At 45.8% G+C, this 22,613-nt stretch overlaps 2 protein-coding genes across 2 annotated transcripts; one reads left to right on the top strand and one right to left on the bottom strand.

Moving 5' to 3' along the window:
- Positions 1-13,003: 13,003 nt before the first annotated feature.
- On the bottom strand, positions 13,004-17,734 carry LOC126575166 (protein sine oculis). The gene is made up of 4 exons (XM_050235726.1): positions 17,499-17,734; positions 15,460-15,642; positions 14,439-15,390; positions 13,004-13,637 (listed from the first exon to the last, which is right to left on the bottom strand). Exons 1-4 carry the CDS (start codon positions 17,605-17,607, stop codon positions 13,502-13,504), a joined length of 1,380 nt encoding a protein of 459 aa, XP_050091683.1. The 5' UTR covers positions 17,608-17,734; the 3' UTR covers positions 13,004-13,501.
- Positions 17,735-20,366: 2,632 nt separating this feature from the next.
- Positions 20,367-21,651, top strand: LOC126575131 (aldo-keto reductase family 1 member B1-like). The gene is made up of 3 exons (XM_050235682.1): positions 20,367-20,505; positions 20,585-20,727; positions 20,796-21,651. The coding sequence occupies exons 1-3, from the start codon at positions 20,431-20,433 to the stop codon at positions 21,553-21,555; spliced, it is 978 nt and encodes a 325-aa protein (XP_050091639.1). The 5' UTR covers positions 20,367-20,430; the 3' UTR covers positions 21,556-21,651.
- The last annotated feature ends 962 nt before the right edge of the window (positions 21,652-22,613 follow it).

Below are 22,613 nucleotides of genomic sequence, written 5' to 3'. Positions count from 1 at the left end.
CGGTACGCCAAACAGCAACAGACATTTGGACAACGAGAGCAGCAGCAGCAGCAGCAACCGAAGCGGTGTTGCATCCATAAAAATCACACCGAACACAATGGCGTCCGGAAGGAGCGGGAAGGTGGGAAAAACTATAAATTTCCTGCTTCCTTTCCACCTCCTGAGGGCTGATGCCTCACGTGCACCGCTAGGTTGCATAAAACATAACGCCCGGCCTGCTCACGGGGATGACACAGCGATGCTGGTGCACCCGGTCTACCCGGTGGTCTAACAAAACGGCGATATCACTCACGTATCCTCCACGTCCGTGCTCCATGGAGCATGATCAACGGTTTGGTTTGCACCACCGTGAACCGTACCTCGTGGCACCTCGTGGCTTGTGGCACCATGGCAACAAATGGCAACATTGGATTGTTCGCGAAGGCGTGTGTCCTTCCACCGGACCGATCTCGCACGAAACATCATCTATAAAATATGATAGACACCGCGCGACGCGTCAACGCGATCAACTGCAATAAAGCGTAAAATGGGAAATATGGTCACAGGGACAGCGACACCGGCCATCCGTCGGTTGGTTGCTCCTGGTTACTATGATGTTGCTAGCGTTGTTACCTTCCCGAAACCCGAATCATGCTGATGCTGATGATGATGATGTCCCATTTAATAGAGCGACATATTCATGGAACGCTTTTTTCGGATTGTTCGGTTTGATTTCGTGGAATCATTATTAAATCAAACGGGGTGCCCTTCGCCGGCCGTACCGCAAACTGTAAATCTCGCTTCGCTCACGCGAATTCCTTTGCTTCCAAATCCCTCGTTTTTGTTCGGCAATAAATTGTAAACCGGTGCACAAACCCTATACCGGTTGTGCGAGTATAATCCATTTGCTTCAAAGTGCATAGGGGGAACAAATGGAAACTACATTTTGGACAGGGACTACGTCAGCCATCGGGGAAACATATTACTTGCGTCAATCAATGTCAGCCCATAAAGAAGATTCTGAGCAGTGGAGAGGATGCGTTGATGCAGATTAAACAATTTATGCCTAGCAATTGCAACCGAGTGGTGTCAATGTTTCGCTGCAGAAAAAAAGCTAACCATTCGCCGATTGATTTGGTCTAGAACCTTTGTTCGTTCCGTTGGATTGTTGTTTGGTTGATGCGATCATCCGCTGGAAAGGCATTTTCTGGTTATCTGGTTCGGTATGTGACATTTAAATTGAAACAGAAACATTGTTTAAAAGTTCAAATTAATAGTTAAAAATCCTTGTCCGTTCGCGACCTTATCATGAAATGAAAAAATGCAACCCTGAAAGAACGGTAAAATACCATTCACATAATCATCATTTAATATTCATTTTACAAAAATTGGGTAAATATGGTGACAAATGAAGGGAGCCTGTTAGTATGATGTGAGTTTGGAGTGAGTATTGCCGATAAAACAACCAGATTGGGATAAAGAACACCATAATTATGATTTTGCTATATTGCTGGATTTTTTTTTTCCATGCAGTATCCATAAACTACTAAAAAAGATGAAGCACACACGATGGACAATATTATCGTCACGGGCACTTTCAGGTTCAAACGAAACCTACAAATGTCGAATCGAAAAGGCGAATGAATCCAGTTCTCATCCCGATAATTTATATTAATTCATATTTGCTAGAACCAATTCATACTTGCAGGCTCAAGTTTTTGAGGAAATGATTGCTATACTGAACCGAGTATTGGTGTGCGTTTCACTAATTCACACACATTGGATTCTGCGTAATATATAAATCAAACGATCCGGAACGAAACGGGTTTCCGGTTGTTAAATTACAATTTCGATTCAATTATTCTGGAAACCATGCCCTGTAACATCGCCAGCAATTGTCATGCCAATGTTGGTGATTTATATCTTTGATCTTTCCATTTTACATTCACTCGTTTTTTTTCGTTTTTTTAACATTTTCCCTTCACTCCGATGATAAACGTGCTTCTGTTACGTGTTCTGGCACATCCGGCGCATGCCATTCTTAAATGTTTTACTTTTAATTCAATTCAACCACGGTGCCACGGTGCCGATGGCACGCACTGGCACCAACTCAGCTTCAAAATTAATCGCTCTCGCTCTCTTTATCTTCTCTGCGGTTACTCCGGAAACGTGCCATTCTCACTGACAGTGATCATCACTGGTTGGCAGGCCGGATTTTTCGCACGATTAACGGAACGGAACCAGATCTCATGCCTGGTTGATTGCTTTGAACCCTTTTTCTTTTTGTAAATTTAACCTCCATTGTGCTGATGATTAATTGGATCCCCGTATGCCACTCCCACGAGCACACGAACTCGAAGCATTCATCGATGGAGGCGCCTGGAATTTGGTGTTTTCGAATGAACCGTGTGTTGTGGCGTTGGAATGGATAAAATGATTAAACAATGGATAGACCACAAAAGCCATCCTTCAACACACTCTCACGAACCAACTACTGCGCATCTTCCGGTCACACATTATGGAAATTGCTCCTGGTGGCTCACCTTCGCATTCGCATTCATGGCACTGTGTCACGTCACACCGTTTAGCATGACTAAAGAATTGTCAAGCTGGTACGCCCGACAAACGATTGTCCTGAACAACCCTCCCCCCTCCCCCCAAACCTCCAACTAGTCGTTTCCGGGTTCATCCATCATGCGTCAATTGTGATGTAAATTTGTAAATGGTACCATCCGGAGGAAACCATCCGCCGACTACATCAGACGCCACACTCTTGATGATTCATATCATATCGCACGCCAAGGCAAGGCATCGAGTGGACCACTTAACTATTTATCTCCTCCATTCGTTTCCATTTAGCGCCGGCGCGACACACCTGCCGACCGTGGCAGCACCGGAAGCATTTACTAACGATCCCGAAATCGATCCACGGCTTAAGAAGCCCATTTGGAGAGGCTTAGTTCCGTTGGCAGCGAGAATGGGCTTAGGTTTGGTGGTTGTTTTTTTTGTGAAAAGGTGCGACTCCGGTATGTCCCTTTTCTTGGCTAGCTTGTACCGGATACTGTATAGCAGAAAAGGAAAATGCCTTCGTAAAATCACGTCTTAGTATCGGAATGTTTGTGCTGTTTTTGGAGGACCACTCTTAATCACTTACGATTTGATGATTTTTTTTTGACGTAACCATTCAACTTTATTTTTTCAAGTAAATGGCATATTAAACATCAACTTTTGAAAAATATTTGGTATTGTTTTGAGCAACATTCAATGAAAAATTAATCCGTTGCATCAAATTTTAGTAGGCGAGTCGTCGCAAAGGTACTTTTTACGGTGCCCATCGTAGTGACATGACGGGTCATCTGAAATATACAAATTGATATTCATTCGAAAGATTATTAGTTTATCTATGTAGCCCCGGAGAGTTTTTGTTTGTATTCCAATTTTTCGATTTTTGGCAGATTTTTGAAGTTCACAAAATGATGCTTTTTATCATTTTGCCTAAAAACACGATTTTTAAAGATTTGTTCAAAATAAAGTATCGACACTTTTCATAAAAACTCGACGGGGTTACCTGACAAAAAACTGTAAATGTTATGTGTTAAAAATTTCAAATCGATCGGCCCAGTAGTTTTTACGGTACGATGGACACCGACTTTAAAAACGTGCGTTTTGGGAAATGCTCTTCAAAGCAGCGTGCTGCATGGAGCCTTGTATGAAACGCAGATTTTCAAAAATCTGTATCTTTGTCAGTTTTTCCTCGATTGATCGAAAAAATTTACACAATACTCTTGAAAGGATCAGGGAAAAATGTTAAAAACATGTGACATAAAAAAAATTAAACAACGAAGCCGCTCCTTAACTACTTATACGAACGATGGATTAATGGTTCATTCACACACGTTTAAAGGAACGAACGGCTGCGTCAGAGGCTTGTTTCGAATTTGGTATCTAACTTTAATGTAACGGTTTGACTAACCACTTAGCAGAGCTGTTTAAAATGTGGCTGATGCATTCGTGCCTTGCTTGTGCTGCAATGAATTGAAAATATCTGAAATGAAAATATCTCAACTAAAATAGCACTACCAAAAATAATCTACGAAATATTAAACTACGTTCCAACTACAGCGAAAATAAATGGAACAAATTTCCCAGGACCTGGAGCAATACTAACTATCCTGTCAAACGTCAAATCACATCCAGGCGTGAAGCAAAGGAATCTCATCATCACCGTACTGACTGACAGTGGCACCATTCCGAATGCTAATGCAGCCGGACGTTATTCAATGATTTCTCACGCTGTTGTCACACTAGCTCCTTCCATCCCCCCCGGGGGTGGGAGAAATCGCACCAACCACCGTGGTGGACGCCCATTCCACATCCCCTCCGCAAAACAAATCAAAACACCGGAATCGAACGGCACATATCAAGCGATTTGTGGTGCAACCGTGGCACGGCCACGACTGGAGAAACGCCCGTTGTGATTTGTGTTGAGCCTTCACAGCGGCGTAGTGAAGTTGGACGTGTCGGAATTTGTTTCCCAAGGCACCGCCACACTCTCTCCAGTGCCCGGGAAAGCCTAGCCTTGCAGCTGCGGGCGTGCGCTCGTGTCCGCTGCTGCTTAAAGTGCTAGCTGCCTCGGGAAACGTTTCCCGTTCGTTGGCAGCTTGTTAGCGTGGCCCGTGGCACTTCAGGGACTCCGAAAGCATGTGCCCGCCGGTGTCGGCAACCTTTACAGGCCAAACACGTTCACGCCGGCCCCACCGGTGTGGGAGGTTCCGTCGAATGATTTATAGCGTCAGCTGGCAGTGCTTTGAGTTTTCACGTGCGATATGAAGTAGAACGTCTCGAGGCACACAAACACACATATACGTCACGCCCGTGGCCGTTGATGGACCGTAAGTAAACGGATCGGACAGCGACGGGCTTCGAATGGTGGAGCCTTCGCTCATATGCCACGCTGCTAACACGTTAAACACTCTAATTATCATCGGGATCAATTGAAGATTCCACTGCAAACCTTACTAAGCGGTCGATGCTTAGGAGATAACTGAAAGCAAGCCTCCAGCCTGGCGACATCTTATCGAATCCCGCCTCCACACCAGCACTGTTGTCAGCGCTAACAATCTACAAAGTCCCATTAGGCTGCGAGTCACATTTAATTAGATCGCACCACCGTCCGTTCACCGTCCCATACCATCTCTCTTCTTGTGATAATCGATCCAAGAGAATCGTTTCACCGTCTTGAAAGGGAACACCATTTATCACCACTCTCTGGCTATCGGAACTCCGAGTGCCGAGTGAAAGCAAAGATCGAAATCGGTGCCCGACGTGGCCACCAAAAGAGCTTCTACTGAATTCACTCTTTAATTCCACGTCCAATGTGCCGGTAACAGATTGACGAGTTGATTTCCTCACGTTCCGTCACCAGCTGACGAAGGATGGCTGGTTCACGGAAGACAAATCGTCGGCAGCCAGCGTCGAGTCCGTCTCAAGGTCAAATCGTGAAGCCCAAGAATTTATGGTGCCCGATAAATCGTTGCCTATTTCAAAGGCAATTTTGTCTCGAAGATCTCGTCTCTTTTGAAGACAAGGTCAATGTGCAACCTGGGTGTGCTGGACTTTTATTAGTTCCTTAAAGTACCGACAAGGATATCTTTATGTTTTAGTTCGAACCTCGGTTGTGAATGAAATTATTCTAGGTATTCATGAAAACCTTTTCATTTAGTATCCTCGACGCAAGATAAACCATGCTACAGCCTATTTTCTAGTTCAAAGACAAATATTTTGATAGTATTTAGTTCAGAAGGTTGCAATTAGAGTTCGATTTAAGAAATTCATATTTGAACAGTTACATCCTTATTTGTTGTGGTTCGAAATCGACCATTTATATATTTTATCATCTAATGAACATATTTTATGATTCAAACTGATATAAACAGCTTCAGCAGCATGTTTTGCAAACGGCGGAAACAAATTCAGAGACCAAACTTGACTTGTTCTGTTTTTCAAAAAAAAAAACTTGACCAAGTTCTTAAATACTTTTTTTCATGAGTCCTAGCTTAATTTTTCAATCGCAACAGTAAGCATCGGAGCTGACATTAAAGCAGCACTTATTAAAACAAAACCGTTGCAGTGTGAAATAAACTAGCGAGCAGCCTCCCAAGGAGATTGCATTAAAAATAGACCATACGTAAAAGGGTACCAAAAATTACGATAACTTTCTTGATACAACTTACTCAACAAAAATACATTCAGATTATAAGTGTTATTGGTAAAAAGCACAATGAAAATACACAATTTGATACCAGAACAACCTTACGTCACCAAAACAATCCCCGAGATCGCCGATTTCATGCGTGCGACTAATTCTGCTTCAAACCATCGCCTTCACTATCATCCTTCAGCTTCTTCCTACATGACCCATTTTCCCGGTAAGATATGGAGAAAGGAAATGAGATATCACGCCTTGTTTCTTATTAGCAGCGAGCACCGGGATCGATTTCCAGACGGATGAGTTCGACCGTCGAGCTGCGCTTTGTTGATCAGCATTACATCAACGGGTGACCAAACATTCACCAAGGCAGTCGAAACTATCACCGATACCACCTTAACGTCGCATCTATCACACCTAACACAAAGGCTAACCGAATGACCGCTCAATGGTATCAATCCAAGGCGACAAAAGGGGAAAGCAGCGCGTGTTACGGATCATTCCGGAACAGCGCCCAGTTGTTCGGTGAAAGCATGCTAAAGGATACCAGAAGATCCCGACACAAGGTCCGCCTGGAATCGATGGTGGATGGCGATGATTCGATAAACAGCGTTCCGATAATGGATCGCTAGAACCGGTTCGCTAAAGTGCCGCATTAAACCCCGGATCCCGGGAACCCAACAGCCGGGGAGAGATAATGGTCACCCCGTTCCGTAAAACAACTTCATTATACCCTTGCCCGCACGGATGCTGCTTTATCTCCTTTCTATCGACTGACGACGACGACGACGGCCAGCTCCATCCGCGTATCTGCGATCGATCCGTATGTTGCTCGAAGTTGTGCATTTCGAGGCGACAAACAAGCAAAACAAAAGATTGGAAAATCCAACCCAACAGCATCACTAACTTCCGAACCCATGTTATGCTTCTCGCTTTTGGTTTCTTTGTTTTTCTTCGCGCGACCAGATGGCCAATGAAGATGGCACCGATGGCCGGCTACCGGAAGCAAACTACGTGCCTGTCAGGACGTGGTTGCCGTGCTGGCAAGTAAATAAAGCTTAAGACGCCAAGAGCGATAAAAAAAAAAACCTCGCACTGGAAGCGGTCCCTAAAATCTAACTGGAACTGATACTGACCCCGATCACCCGTAATGCTAACCCGTGTTTCACTGCATTGGTGAGTTGGAGAGTTTTTCGATTTGTAGTTTGAGCTGCAAGCGAAACTAGCTTCCAGTACGTCGAGCGTCGATGCAACGAGAAAACACCTCGTTGGCGAAAGGCATCTGCTGCTGTTGCTGCTACTGCTTTCGCTAACTTCTCAAAGATTGAGCTCAAGACGTGTGGAGCTTGCAGTGGAGTTTCCTTGCGGTACACCAAAATCCCTGCTCGAGGCCCCGGGCCAATGTGCACAACAATTTATCTGTCAGCGCTTCGACTCCGACTTCCGGCACCGATGGTGCATGAAAGGAGGCATCCTTTTGCCATTGGCGATTGCGCTTGATCAAAGCCGGGTAGGGCTGGCACTAACGACCAGCCGGTGGCTCGTGGCATACGTGTGCTGGTGGCGCGAATTTTGCGAAGAAATTTGAGTTTGACAGCGTCGCGACAAATAATAACCGAAAGCACAGCCCTAGTACGATGCCGCAATCGAGCAAACATAACGAACCAAGGACGATGCATCTGCATACGAGTCAGGATTGCATCCAGGCGAAGAAACAAGGGCGCTCATCGGAATCGGAAGATGGTGCCATCCTCGAGGGGGGCCTCGGTGATATTCGGATTCGAAATATGGAAATGTGTTTACCGCCCCGCCCTTGTTTCTTCGTCTGGTTCTTCCGTACTTTGATGCAGCAATGCGGAACTTTCGACTGCACATCCTTTGGATGCTTTCGTTTCGGTTTGTATTCTTGTTATAGGAAATGATAGGGAGCTGCAGCTACAATTAAGCTCACGGATATCGCTCATTGTGTCGCAAGCGGATTTACTATTTGATGATGGTTATTGATGTTCTAAAAACGGAATTGAGATCAAATAGACTAAAAAGGAAAAAAATCAAGTACTTGGGAATTGAATATGCTCCATTAATTTAATTCAGATTTCTTCAAATTAGGATGACCTTAGTGAGCTGTTGTCCATCATCTCGCGAATATTTATACGCACGGAATGAATACGGAATGAACTGACTGAATGTAAGTTACAAAGAAGAACATCATTAGGAACTTCGAAATAAATGTGTATGAATTGACAAACAATGTTAATTAACTGCCTATTTGAATCAAGCTGTGAAATTCATTTACAATTTGGATTTGTAACTTGAAAGAAAACTCGCTGCTTTAATACCTCTTTCTACATGCATTCCACAAATGCACGGTGGAAAGCTTTCCAAGGAAATGATTGCTTTTGAAAGGAAGAAACAAGAAGAACGGAAGAAATCAGATCACTCGACATAATAAATCAAACGCATGAGCGCAATATAAATAATCATCGTTTGGTTCTACTAACAGAAAAACAGGCACAGTACAGTAGATAAAGATTCCGTAGATACAGTTCCCATTCTACCATTCCCGATAACACTTTATGCCTTTCGTACTTCAGTGACTTTAAAACTCTGCCAAAGATCATAAGATAAGAAAGCAGAGTTTTAATCTCAAAAGCTGTCACGAAACTCCAGTTGCATGAGCTCCTAACAGCTTTACGGAATCCTCTTCAAACAAAAGCTGTCATCAAACACGAAAGCTATCAAAACCGAAGCGAAAGATGAAAGATTTATGTTGCTCCAAAACAATCAAACAAAAAACACGGAAATGGGAGGGCGCCCATTCGGTATGGCTGTAAATTTGAGGTTAAGTATCTATCAGCCAACAAATAATGTGTCACCTTTACCCTCCCGCTCGCTCTCTCGCTGATCAATGGGTTTTCTTATCTTTACTGTCCACCTGAAAAGAGCTACCAACTGGGAAAAAAACACCAAACGCTCATTGAAATTGAATTTCCTCGAGGCACCTCTACAGGATCGAAACATTTTACAACCCGCCTCACCTTATCGCTAATCAATCTCACAAATAATTGCTTCCTGGCGCAACAAATTTACGACCAGATCGCAAGGGAACACAGAAACAGAAATGGCACGTTAAACGTTGCCCCGTCAATTCAGATAATTATCGCTAACAGCAGAGACCGTAAGCCGGTCCTAAATCACGGTCCGGTGAATCCTCAGGGCGATCATCTTCTTTGTCGCCCAACGGTGAGCAGGTTGTTCAATTTATTGTCACCATTAACGGCCTTTGACGTAACGCTGATGCATTGCTTGCGCCGAAATCGGAACAAAACTCGGCGTTATTCGTGCTCGGTGATGCGCGTTCGATCCATCATCCTGAGAGGGGAGGAAGGGTAGGGCAGAGCGGGTTTGCGGTCGGTTGAAAATAAGCTCCAACAGACCAACCATAAATTCGAATAATATTTGCATTTCATTCGCTTGCCTCGTCCTCGAGCCAAACGACGAATCGCGAATGTTAGCAAAGGCCACGCGAACGTGACCTGCCCCTGTTCCGTGCTCTAGTCGTTCTTCAATCACGTTCGCTAGGATTTTTTTCCTTTCTGCTCCAGCTCTGAGTCACCGGAAAATCTCTTGGGTAGCCAAAGGTGGGTTGAAAAAATGCCATTCCGGCAGGCACGATTTTTCGTTTGCACTTCACCTCTGCCAAGATGCATTTTCCGGAAGCAACGTTGAGCGGAGATAGTATTAGGATGGGAATTCTCAAACCACTAAAGAGAGAAAAGAGTAAAAAACAAACAAAAAGAAAAATGATCCCAGAAAGTAGAACTAATGTCGATCATTTGCAGCAACCGACCGATTCGACCATTTCTAAACCCGAGAAAAACTTTTTTTTATCCCAAAAAGACAAACAAAGCGGTGGCGGCTACTCCAAGAGCTTCCCGAGTGGAATGGATGGAAGTTCAAACAATGGCCTGCTGCGGTTGCTGCGCTGGCTGCTCCGTTTAAATCGAAAACCGTTCAACAATGAATCCGGCGCCGCCACCAGGAGGGAAAGACGGAAAAGGCATTGATTAAATAATCATAAATTTAATTAAAACTATAAGAATCGCGAACCAGCGAGCGTAACGGGGCCCAGACCACAAGAAACACGGAACATAATGGAAAACACCTTGCCATGCCACCACATCGCACCGCACCGCAGATCCTGCTAAGAATGTCAAGGATATTGACAAGCGGGAGGACGCAGCAGCAATAAATCCTTCCGGTGCTCCGGGTGCCTGTTGCTAAGAAAAGGTGCAAAATTCCGGGCTCCTTGTGTTTGCACTAATTCGTCCCAGAGCGGCCATTGTTTGCGGGGCCTCTCGTTCCAGGTCAGCGCACAGGTCAGGTTCTTGTTTTGCATTGTTTGATCTCGGTTCCTCGGGAGCAGTAGAGACCGCCATTCTTGGCCTCGGCTTTCTTGTGATTTATGCTCAAAAGAGGCGGATTGGATCCTTGTGTTAATGGCATTTGGAACTTCTATTTTCTCCCACGAGTCCAGCATGACAATAATTTGCACCTCGATCAAACGTAATGTTCTGTTCCTGTTCATCATAATCAGTAGCATCATTGGTCCCATTCCGTTTGACATAGTTCTCTTCGCATCGCAATCAACGGTAGCGTGTTGTCATCATTCCTGAGCTGATGCGCTGATATACTCATTATCGGTACACTGGCTCCCTACCGCGCATACGGAGAGCAATTGGCAGCCCGTAAAAGTGAGGAAATGACGTCATTTTACCGGCTCGTAAATACGTTTCATTTGCTCGAACGTAAACCGCCCCAGAGGCCACTGACCTTTTCCAGTCGAGTCTTTGGCGTGCCTAGCAATTGGAGCATTATAGCTCCTCGAAATGCTCCGCCTCACTGGTAATAGCGATGGTTTTTTTCTTGTCCTCCTATTTTCTTTTGGGGGTTTTCAAGGGATTTTTCTGGGTGAGCGTGTGTCCACTACACAGTGTCAACACAATGAGCGCTATTATTGCCCCGGAAACCATTCTCTCTTCCCATCCCTCCCTCCCCCCTGCTCAAATCGGAAGGAAGAGGAGAAGAACGGTGAGCTGGCCTAATCTATGCCGAACGAAAACGAAAGTCCGGGATCGAACGCCGGTGTACGATTTGGCCGCGAGCCGGGGGGAGGATGGGCAATAAAACATTTCATCCAACCACGTAAAGCCTGCCGAGCCGTGCCGTGTCGTAAAAAGGTCGTAAAGTCACCGGACTGGTGGCGACCAAAGGCGAGTCCTGCTCTTGTGTGCGAGTGATTTTTCGGCCTCATGAATTCTAAGCGAACAAATAAAGGCTGGCGAAAGGATGCCAAAGGCAACAAAAGCAACGTGAAGCAACAGGAACTCCTTCGGTGCTGCCACCGTACCACCAGTGGATTAATGGGCGGATGTTTGGGGATGGAAAGAGCGAAATCAATAGGATAAAGGTTTAAGACCGTTGTGGCCCCGCTGTTCGAGGAATATTGTAATAGAGGCTTAAGGTTCTACCATGACCTATAAAAAGGGAGCTTTAGGGTGATTTACTGTAGGTAGAAGTAGATTCGGATAATTGAGAGAGAGAGAGAGATGACAGACTAGCATATTGGAATGCATGGAGGTTTATTGATAACATTGAAATTAATTTTAGGAAATTAATTCCGAAACAAATGTTGTTGCTCTCGAGCAGCAAACGTTATCCAATTTACAACTCTATCCAACGCCCGTCGAGGGGATTAGTCATGTAGTCTAGGTAACAAGCTATGTTTTGGGTAGAATAGACGACATAATTCTGGATAACAAGCTGAGCTGCAGCGCACAGGTTCGGTGCAGGGAGGTTGCATTACTGAAATGTTAATGAGGAAGCAAGAGCTCCCGCGCTGTCGCACGAGAATAGCGAGGATTTTCATCGTTGTAGCTCGCATATAGCCACTAATGTTGAAGTAACTGATGGCTGACGTGGTATAAAATAAATGATGAAAGTTTCAAATGCATAAAACTAGAGCGCTCTCTGCAACTACATGCCAGTCTCTCTGCAACTACATGACATATACGATACGCGTACAAGAACCCTCGAAGAACAATAAAGAGGATATTATTGCAGCGAGAAATCGTTTCCAGCCGGTACTGCAGCCAATCATTGATGCGAACAAGCATTGAGGAATCAGGACCCACATTTTCCTGTGAGTCCTGAGTAAGATTCCTAGGAGTTGTGCTCCGCGCTCGATCAAGATTTAAAAAAATCTGTATCTATGTCAGTTTGACTTGGATTGATGTGAAACTTTCAGAGAATACTCAGAAGAGAATCAGGAATTAGAAAAAAAATCCAACCCCACCCCCTCTCTCCACCCGCGCTCCTGGCTGAGTCGTTGGAAAAACGGCCGTTTTAAAAAACGTTCCTCTAGCGGCGGAAATGGGAACGCTCATGTTTGCTTGAATTTGTCTATTTGCAAATCATTTGCTTGCGTGTTTTAAATTTTTAACGGCCGTTTCGTCGGAAAAGCGCGGATCCGTTGACCCAAACACGCAAAAAACACAGAAAAGGATCATAGCAAGATGATCCGATAGACAATAGTCATCTGAGTGTCTCAGTCTATTCAGTCTTTTAGCCTGGAGACAAACATCATGAACCAATTCATGGCCAGATTGATCAGAATCATCGGCCTGGAAGATCGTAAAATCGTGAACCTTTCAAACGGCAATCGCGATTTCATTAGCGCGACACCTGATAGTGATCGCACGATCGACACACCAACGTATTTTCATTAATTAATATATGAAATATGCAGATAATATCTAGACTAACGCAAAGTTTCTGTATTTGTTTCTTTATTTGCTCACAAGCACCGAGCAGCCTAATCCGCTCCGTCTCCCTCTGCACTCCGTCGCTCCAATGCAGGATCTGCTCTTATTTTCCTTTTCACTGGCATAAACGTTTGTCTTATCCCCCCGAAATGTATGTACATCGATCCCTACAACTCTAATTACATCAGATCAAACGTTCTATACCTTCGATTCCCTCATTCAGCGTCTCTTCTGGCTCCTGGCTCGTATCCCATTCTGTACAGCATTATCCCCGCCGAGGAACGAAAGATTGTCCAAAAATATTAAAGGAAACCTCCACGCCTTCCCAAATTACATCTTATCACAAAGTGATCCCACCGGATCGACCCAGAACCGGTGGCATGACGACGAGGGCACGCGAATGCCGGCACCGATCTGGTACCGATCTGGCTCCTTCGCGTTGCTTACAGCCTCTCTTGGCGCGCGCGCGCGCATGTACGGGTTTCTACTGCTACTGCACCGCGTACATATCATTTGCGTGATAACCGTGCGCGGTGTGGCCGTAATTGGCCACATTAAACAGCCGCTGATAGCCACCGGTGTCCATCTGGTCCGGACCGACCGGCAACACGGACATCATGAGATCACTGTGAAGAGAGAAAGAGAGAGAACGGGAGAGTGTTAGAGTGAGATGTGAGTACGAACGGAGTGCAGAGGAATGGCGATCAAAAGCCGGTCTAACGCGGGGATCCCATCCTAAAACCTCTTCATCCGTTGCTGCAGCACCACATAATTAGGCGAGCCACACTTCTTGAGATGCACCGTGCACAACTCCGGCAAGACCTTGCAGTACCTTGACGAAGACACCTAATGCAGGAGAAGGCTGCCACGAAAAACCTGCCCTTTGCCCTTTACACGCTCCTAATTGCCGCATGATTTTCATTGATCCAGAAACGGGTTCCTTACAGAATGCACTCGAGCATCAAGCATCTGCGGACAAGTGGCTGTGTTACTTGCACCGAACACGAATGTTACACAGGACTCGCGCCTTTTCCTGGAACCTGGAGCACGGACATTAAGCCAAGCATGGCGAGAAAATCCCAGTCCAACAGTCCTGCACACCCTGCAACTAATGAGCTGCATCCCACCATTACTCATCGTGACATCATGGCCCAGTGTCCCAAAAGCAGGAATAGAGGACCGGGATCGGCACGGGGTCATAAAAAAAAACAGGGAAACGGAGAATCCTTCTGCAACATGCCAGCAACGCGCCACCAGGGACCACGACGATCGTGTCCTTGGCAAACGATGAATAAATTACGCACCATCCCATCGCATCCCAATCGCAACGCGAACGGTCGAACGGTTGCGCAGACGGAGTGAAAACATGTGTTTCATGTGAACATTGTCCAGCGCCCGAAAGAAAGAGACAATGGATGGACACTTACGGTCGGCTGCTCTGCGGTGTCCGGTCGCGCTGGCGACGGTTCTTGAACCAGTTCGACACTTGGGTCAGCGTCAGGCCCGTCTTTTTCGCCAGCGTCTTCTTCTCGTCCGGCGTCGGATAGCGGTTCCGGGTGTAGCAGTCCTTCAGCGCGTTGCGGCTCTTCTCCTTGAAACAGTACACCGTCTCCTCGCCGTCCCAGATCGTCTTGGGCAGTGGGTACTTCTTGCGCAACCGATACTTGTCCACTGCACCGAGCGGCCGGCCCCGGACCTTCTCCGCCTCCCGGTAGTGCGCCTTAAACCAGAGCGTCTGCAAATCCGGATGGTACTTGGGGGAGAAAAAGTGTGACTCCAGCACCGCGTACAGCTCGTGGTACAGGCCACGATGGTAGGCGACGAGGGCACGGGCCCGCAGTAAGCTTTCGTTGCCACTGATCAGATCACTCGGCGAAAGGCTCCACAGGAAGGTGGCCAACTTCTCCAGATCGCCCTCCTGCTGGAGCGCCTCGCACATACACTGGATCTGCTCCGGGCTAAAGCTAAAGCACTTGCGCTCTAGCGTATCCACCGGAGGACCACCACCTGCTCCGACTGTGATGTGCGATCCGAGTGAGGCGGCGTGGTGGTGTGAGGAAAGGTTGTGGCTCGGTGGTACCGGTGGTTGCGCTGACTGAGATGTTGGTACGCCCGTACTCGCCGGTACTGAAGGTGGCTGAAGTGATTGCAGGTAGGAGGAGGTGGTGGAAGATCCGTTCGGATCGGGACGTGCCATTGGGACCGTTCCGGTTCCGGTACAGTCTGGGACACCGCCATGGACTACGCCACCGAGCGATGTGTTCGTGACGGACAGAAGTCCGTTGCTGGTGCCGTTGGTAACGTTTTGGCCGCTACTGTGGATCGAAGGAGTACCACTCAAGAGGCCATTACCACCGTTCGCTTCACTCATTGGTTTACCTGGAGGGAGAATAGAAGGTTGTTTAGTGATATATGGACATCCGATCCTGGTTAGCGCTGGACACTCACTGGCATAGTAGATCACGTCCGAAGGATGCTGCGGTTGTCCCGGTTTCATGTGGCTGTGATACTGGCTGTGCTCGTGGTACTTGCGCTCCTGCTGATGATGGTGATACTCCTTGTCGGTGAACTCTTGCAGTTTGTCCGAGAAAAATAGCGTCTTGATGGAGTTTTGGTGGTTCTCGCGGTACACTAGAGAGGGAAAGAGAGTAGAAAAGTGTGATTATTATTGCTGATCGAGATACTTTTTTTTATCTCCCTTTTTCACTCTCTCCATCTTGTTGTAACTTAATCAACTCTGCATGTCGTCAACTTCTTGTTTATTTACCGTCGGTCTGGCGCAAATAATAATAATAAATAATCCTTCATGAGCGCTACCCACTTCACGAATGACGAATAAAGGCAATCTCGATCGCTCGCTCGCTCTCCACGCACGAAGATGATCGTCGCGGACGAGAAATGCTTGAAAAGCAGTTTTAAGTCCAAACGTCCGAGCGTACGAGACCGAATCATAATCTAACATTTCTCCGGAAACACAAGAGAGGCACAGCGGCGCAGACATATTCACATCTCTCCCCCCCCCCCCCTCCCTCTTCCCCCGCACGGCTCGCAAACGGAAGTTCCACTCCTTTTGCGATACTTCGGGTGCGATGGCTGATCACGGTTTATGGGTGTGCTGCGGTCGCTGTTTCGCTATTTTGTTATTATTACTTTTGCTTTACTTTAGCAAACAAAACCTCAGCACGCAACGGATACACCGTGGTTCGTCTCATCGTATTCCACCAGCGGACTATGTTTCAGCTTCGCATAACACAGCATAACACCAAAGCATCTGCACCCTAACATGTTGGCCTGTGGCTGGCTGGCCGTACAATTCACAATTATGTTGTATGTTTAATGTTTGAAACGGAGGGGAATCAGTTGGTTCGCGGTTTATGGCAACAAATCGAGATCAAGCATATTTATGTGTTGCGTTGCCACTGGGCATAAGCACGAAACACGATGGCATTGGTTGGAAGGATATTCTGATTTCAAATGAGATGGAAAGACGATCTACATTCGAAGGAACAGCTGGTAACGATCGAGGGTCGAGCGAAAGTTGTTGCTGTTGATTGAGGAGCTTAAGATAACATGATCAGCAGAATGATTGACATCCTTAGTTTGATGATGATTCATCAATCATTTATTAAGATCATTACGGTCAATGCAAAGCCTTTAGCATCTGAAAGGCGATAAAAGCATGAAGTGACCACGAAAACCTGCGACTTAGGATCAAAAACCATTTCAAAAATGCTATTTTATGCTTCGATTTTAACAACGTAAAGTGTAATAAGGCCCAGCGAGATGCTCTCCTACAAAAATTCATTTTTAAATATCTTTAGTATAGCGTTGATTTATATTTATGTTGCATTTATCGTCAGCATTTTTCCCAGGGTAAGACAACGAAAAAAAAACCCTTGATTAATGCCTCCAGTTGATTATCATTTGTTGGCATATCATCTACATCGGAATCAACCATCGGGGCTAATATGTTTTCCATCCTGAAACGCATTTATCATTGCGCATTTTATTTTCTTAATCGGATTATTGTAAGTCACTTCTAAAAATGTACATTTTACGAAACACATTTCCGATTACAAATGAGCTTCTTCATTGATTTTAAAGCAATCTTCTCGTAAATAATGCTTTATTGATATTAAGAAAAGGATTATAGAATGTCCAAAAACTGCAACATTTTCATTCTAATTATTTTCATTCTAATATCACACTCGCAACTCGCAGAAAAAAATGATTATTCATCATCGCACAAGTATAAGAAACAATAACTTATTACTCCTTTCGACAGATCTTGTGGCGGCTGCTCAGTTAGTTTGAGAAGCATAAAACTTCTCCATATTTTTCTTCTGGGATTCTATTTAAAAGAACAATTTCAATTTAAAGAAATATGCAAATTGGTCAACAATAACATGAAAAGAATGATCCAGTTCACAATACGACTATGAAATGCTTAATCAATGATTCACTAACATCCTTGAATAATTACTAACCATTTTGGTTCATATAGATGGCCTGACTGTGACCAAAACTGCCAACTCCATCCGATCCACCAGAGCTGGAGTCCAGATCACCCAACGGTGATAATCCCGAGGAATCCATGCTTTTTGCACTTATTAGTTGAGTTATGCTGGATTATCCTTAAAGACGGTACGTTGGTTAAAAATCACTTCACTTTCTTTTCTATCCTTTGGTTATTCTTTACTTGCTTCACCACTTCACAAGTTACTTGTTTACTTTCAGAAGTTTTATGAGGTTTGAGCTCCTCTCTTCAACTATCACATTTCACATTGGTATCGTTTGCCTCTTGATTTTTCATTCTTTTTTTTGCATTTTTCGAACACTTTATGCTTCTTTAAAGCTTGAATTGCTTTAATGCACACTTTTAATGGTGATACACTGATCCACAATGAACAAATGCAGCAACAATGGTGGCGCACAAAAACACTGTCTCCCAAAGAACCGCTCCGATCGAAGGAAAATTGCATACTGAAGACCGCAGCGCTGAAAGCCGAAACCTTGGGCCGGTCGATCCCGGGGCCTTCATTCATAAACGTGCGCCGGCGTCCACCGGTTCCGCCACATTCCGCCCTCAAGCGCTTATTTACTTTGCTTGAAGCCGCTGGTCGTCCTCTCGGTTCCGTTCGGACGGCGGAGAAGTTTTCGGCGGCGTTTCGGAGCCCCTTGTGCCTCGCCTTGCTTTGCGACAGCTACCGCGAACGACGAACCAAACGGCGGTTTTTATGGCGAGATCGGCTTACAAGCGTTTCTGAGCTCCCTCCTGGGCAGCATTAATGCTGCATTTGCATGGACGAACTTACGGGAACACACACTTCCATGGCATGAGGCTTGTTGTTTAATTTAGCGATGTCACCGGAACAGATAACGAGCAATAAAAATGGTGGAAAACAGGCGAATCCCAATTTATGCTTGCAAGCGATGGAAAATACTCTGTTCAATCCACAATCCATCTTTCTGGTCTACTAGGGATACAAATGAAGGCGCCAGAGTTATGCAAAGCTAACAATTCCTTCTTTCGAGGCACCCTGTATCGCGGGAAAAGAAAACTCAAAAAACAAGGGCAGAACGAAGAGTAGAGGACGAGGTGTTTGTTTTCACACCTGGGAGAGGGTGTCTACACCGCTGCGGCTGCTGCACATGGGAAAGGGCTATGTACATCAACATAACGGGCAGAGCAACATAAACCAACGGGAGCAAGCCCCGCCTACTGAAAGGACACTCCTCAGGTCCTTTTCCACACGCAGCAGCAATATGTCGATCCACCCGGTCCATGGAAACGCTGGCTCTATCGCCATCGAGGGCCATGTCCTTCACACACAGAGGGAACTTGTTCTAGGAAAATGCGACATTTTGTGTATCAAATTATGGGTAGGCAAGCCAGCTTCCTGCGCTGGCCAGCTGGCCTGGCGCTGGCATTCCATACGGCGTGAAGTACCGATCGTCGCTAAACAAATCTCGATGCCGTAAGCGATATACGCCCCACCAAAAAAAAGGTGATTAAATTAATAACTGCAATTCCGGAAGCGCACCAATGGTAATGATACGCAGTTTGACGACGCCGCGGGACATGACCCCCGGGCGGGGGGAAGGCGTTTGGAGCATTGAAAAGGATGGAAATTTGGAAATCTCAAAAGTGAAACATTCCCTTCTCTCGTGTGCGTTTGTGTGTGATTGGTTCCCGCGTATCATGTTTTTGAAAGTGATTGTAGCTCTCTAATTCAATCAATTATGGTGTAAAATGGCAATGAAATGGAAAACGATCATACCAATTAAACCGAGAGCATTAGAAAGCTGAGTAAAGGGTAAACTGTTCAAACATTCGAATTCAATTAAAGTTCTCTAAATATTCTTCAGTTTTTACTTCACAATGTTAATGAATTCAATATTTTTCACTGTGAAAAGGGAAGAGTAATTTTATAATTAACTTGGGAACAGTTTTTTTCGATTTTTTCACAAAGGTTGATTTATTTCAACGAACAAACTACAGACCATTGCGTTTTTAATTAACGTTATTTATTAAACAATATTTGCTGATTTGAATAAAGATTTGAGTACTTTGAATAAAAGTTTTATGCCTCATATTCATTAAGGTAGTAAAAAAAATCATGAACGCTATACGATAAGCACAAATTAAACACTTTATATGAATGTGAATACATACTGTGTTGAAAAGGCATTTTTGCCTTGCGAAAATTCCTTTAAACGATCGAAAAAGAATTAAGGGCTCGTCGCTAATCTCAGAACAAAATCAACGAAGAATTGAAAAGACATTTCTACAGTTTCGCCAAGAATTCATTTTTTTTCAATTTTCAATTTTCACCTAATGATGTTTTTCGGCTCACGTCATAAGCAAATTGCTTCGAAAAAAAGACAGAAGTGTTCTGCATTTGGTGGAAGCAGAATGATATACTAGCCCTTGTATCTGATAAGTCCTTACTGGTAATCGACATCGATTTTAATTGCAATTTAGCAATTTACCAGGGGACCTGTGTAGTATTTTCAAGACGATTTGCTTCACATTAAATTGGATAATGCAACAAGCATTGTGAATGTGTATTCGATGTACAACAAATAAGTGAAATTATCGAATGTTATAATAGTGCTTGTAGCATATTCGCTGCATACCATTCTGCTCAAAATGTCACTTTTGATTCGTACAGACATGAAGATAATGTTGATAGCAAATCTGCCACATCATGAACACCAACATGTCGTTCCCATCTTTTGGCGATTTGACAAATCACCGCATTGCACACCAGGGATTTGGCATCCTTCCAACTTACACTCAGCAACCTTTGCAACACATCTACGAATCCCGTGCACTCAGTCGTTCATCAACCAGTACTAAGTACAGAACGAAAGTGAAGATCATCTTTCCCAGATCCCTACGAAAAAGCGAGCTTCATGGCATCAAAAGTGCCCAAAGTGTTGTTCAAAAATGGTACCTCTGTGCCGATGCTGGGTCTCGGAACGTGGAATGTAAGTCCCCTGGCCCCTTTTGGACGTTCAGGATAACCAAAATTTCTCATTCTTTGCATCGCATAACGCGGCCACACAGTCACCCCCAGGCCAAGTGGCACAGGCCGTGAAAGATGCGATCGACGTCGGCTACCGGCACATCGACTGTGCGCACGTCTACGAGAACGAGCACGAGGTAGGCGAGGGAATCGGTGCCAAGATCGACGAGGGCTGCGTCAAGCGGTACGTGCATGGTAATATGTGAGTGAGTGAGTCCCACAGTTGATTCATCCGACCCATTTCATCTACAGTGAGGATCTGTTTGTGACGAGCAAACTGTGGAACACCTTCCACCGGCCGGATCTGGTACAAGGGGCGCTACAGGTGACGCTGCGCAACCTCAACCTCAAGTATCTCGATCTCTACCTCATCCACTGGCCCGTTGCCTACCGGGAAGGTGGCGAACTGTTCCCCTGGCGCCCGGACGGTAAGCGAGTTCACTTCTCCGACGTTGACTACGTCGACACGTGGCCCGCGATGGAAGGTTTAGTGAAAACCGGGCTTGTCCGGAGCATCGGTTTGTCCAACTTTAACCGGAACCAGGTCGAACGTATTCTAAACATTGCGCGCGTACCACCGGTCACCAATCAGATCGAGTGCCACCCGTATCTGCACCAGGCGGAACTGACGGAGTATTGTCGGCAGCATGACGTCACCATTACGGCTTACAGTCCACTCGGTTCTCCGGCACGCCCCTGGGTCAAAGATGACGATCCGGTGCTGATGGATGATCCCGTGGTGCAGGCCGTAACGAAGAGGCACTCGAAATCGGCCGCCCAAGTTCTGATTCGCTACCAAATCCAGCTCGGACACATCGTGATCCCGAAATCGGTCACCAGGAAGCGTATTGCCGCGAATCTGGACGTGTTTGGGGACGGTTTTGAGCTGAGCGCTACCGATATGCAGCAGCTCCGTGGTCTCGAGCGAACGGGCCGCATCTGTCCGGATTCGTTCAGCTTCGGCCATCCGCACCATCCGTTCGAGGCCGAATTCCGGAAGAAGAAACGATGAGCTCCGTCAATCACAGTACTGTTAGCAAGCGTGTCAGCGTGGTTCAGAGCAATAAATAGCGTGTAATGCCGTCGGGCAGGGTCTCGCCTGATGGCCAGGGTTTGACTGAGTAAACGTGTTTGGTGTTGGTTCACCGCAAAGACCAATATGGCGGCGAATGACTCCGCGTGCTTCGATCTCTCGTATTTCTCCCTTGAATTATCGTTTATTTTGCGAGCTCCACGGCACGGCCATATCCTGTTTGTTCGGTTTGGCTCACACCCAAGAGCACGGACAGCTTTCCGGGTTGTTCTGCAGCCAGCATCCCATGTACTCGCCCCATGGCGGTCTTGCGCAATGCGGTTCCCATATTTTGCTGCTTGGGGTGTGGCCTAACGAACGCCACCATTCCAGGGCATTATCTTGAAAGTCCTCGCTAGCACATTGATTGCGTAGTCACCAAAATGTCCAAAAGTATTGGCACCAAAAAGGTGAAACCCAATTCGAAAACTATTCCGCATCAAATTGTCAATGTCAGCGACGCAGCACGCAGTAGGAAGCAAGGACTGGCCTCGATAAATGAACCTAATTCGACTGGAAATTGCGCAACGGCACAATGGACACAAAAATCCCGTTATCCGATGATAAGACACAAACAAATGGCCATGGACACGCGCGCGCGCGCTCCAGCGCACTCTTGTCACCGGAAACCACCACGGATCGCACCACAAGAAGGAAGAGTCATATTTTCGCGGAGTAGGCGATGCTCGATGACTCTTCCACTGAAGCTCGGTTGGATCGATGATGAATTATGCGCGTAGCACCATTTTCTATTGACCGCGTTCGGCTCGCTAACCGTGTTCTGGCAGTCACCTCGAATTGCGCGGCGCGCGATATCACGCGTCTAGGTGGTGCTGACTAATAATCTGGCCCATCGAGGCCATTGCGGTTAGTCTATTGTTGCCTCTTTCTCTTGAATGCGTACACCGTGTACTAAGCGCTACTTTCCTGAGGTTAAAGACCCGACTACTATTCCTGCAAAGGACACTCCAGCTCCATGGTTATCCGTGAGACCGTTA

The sequence above is a fragment of the Anopheles aquasalis genome, chromosome 3 (genome assembly GCF_943734665.1).
Source record: "Anopheles aquasalis chromosome 3, idAnoAquaMG_Q_19, whole genome shotgun sequence".
NCBI classification, from domain to species: domain Eukaryota; kingdom Metazoa; phylum Arthropoda; class Insecta; order Diptera; family Culicidae; genus Anopheles; species Anopheles aquasalis.
This window is presented reverse-complemented; position numbering and strand designations above follow the sequence as displayed.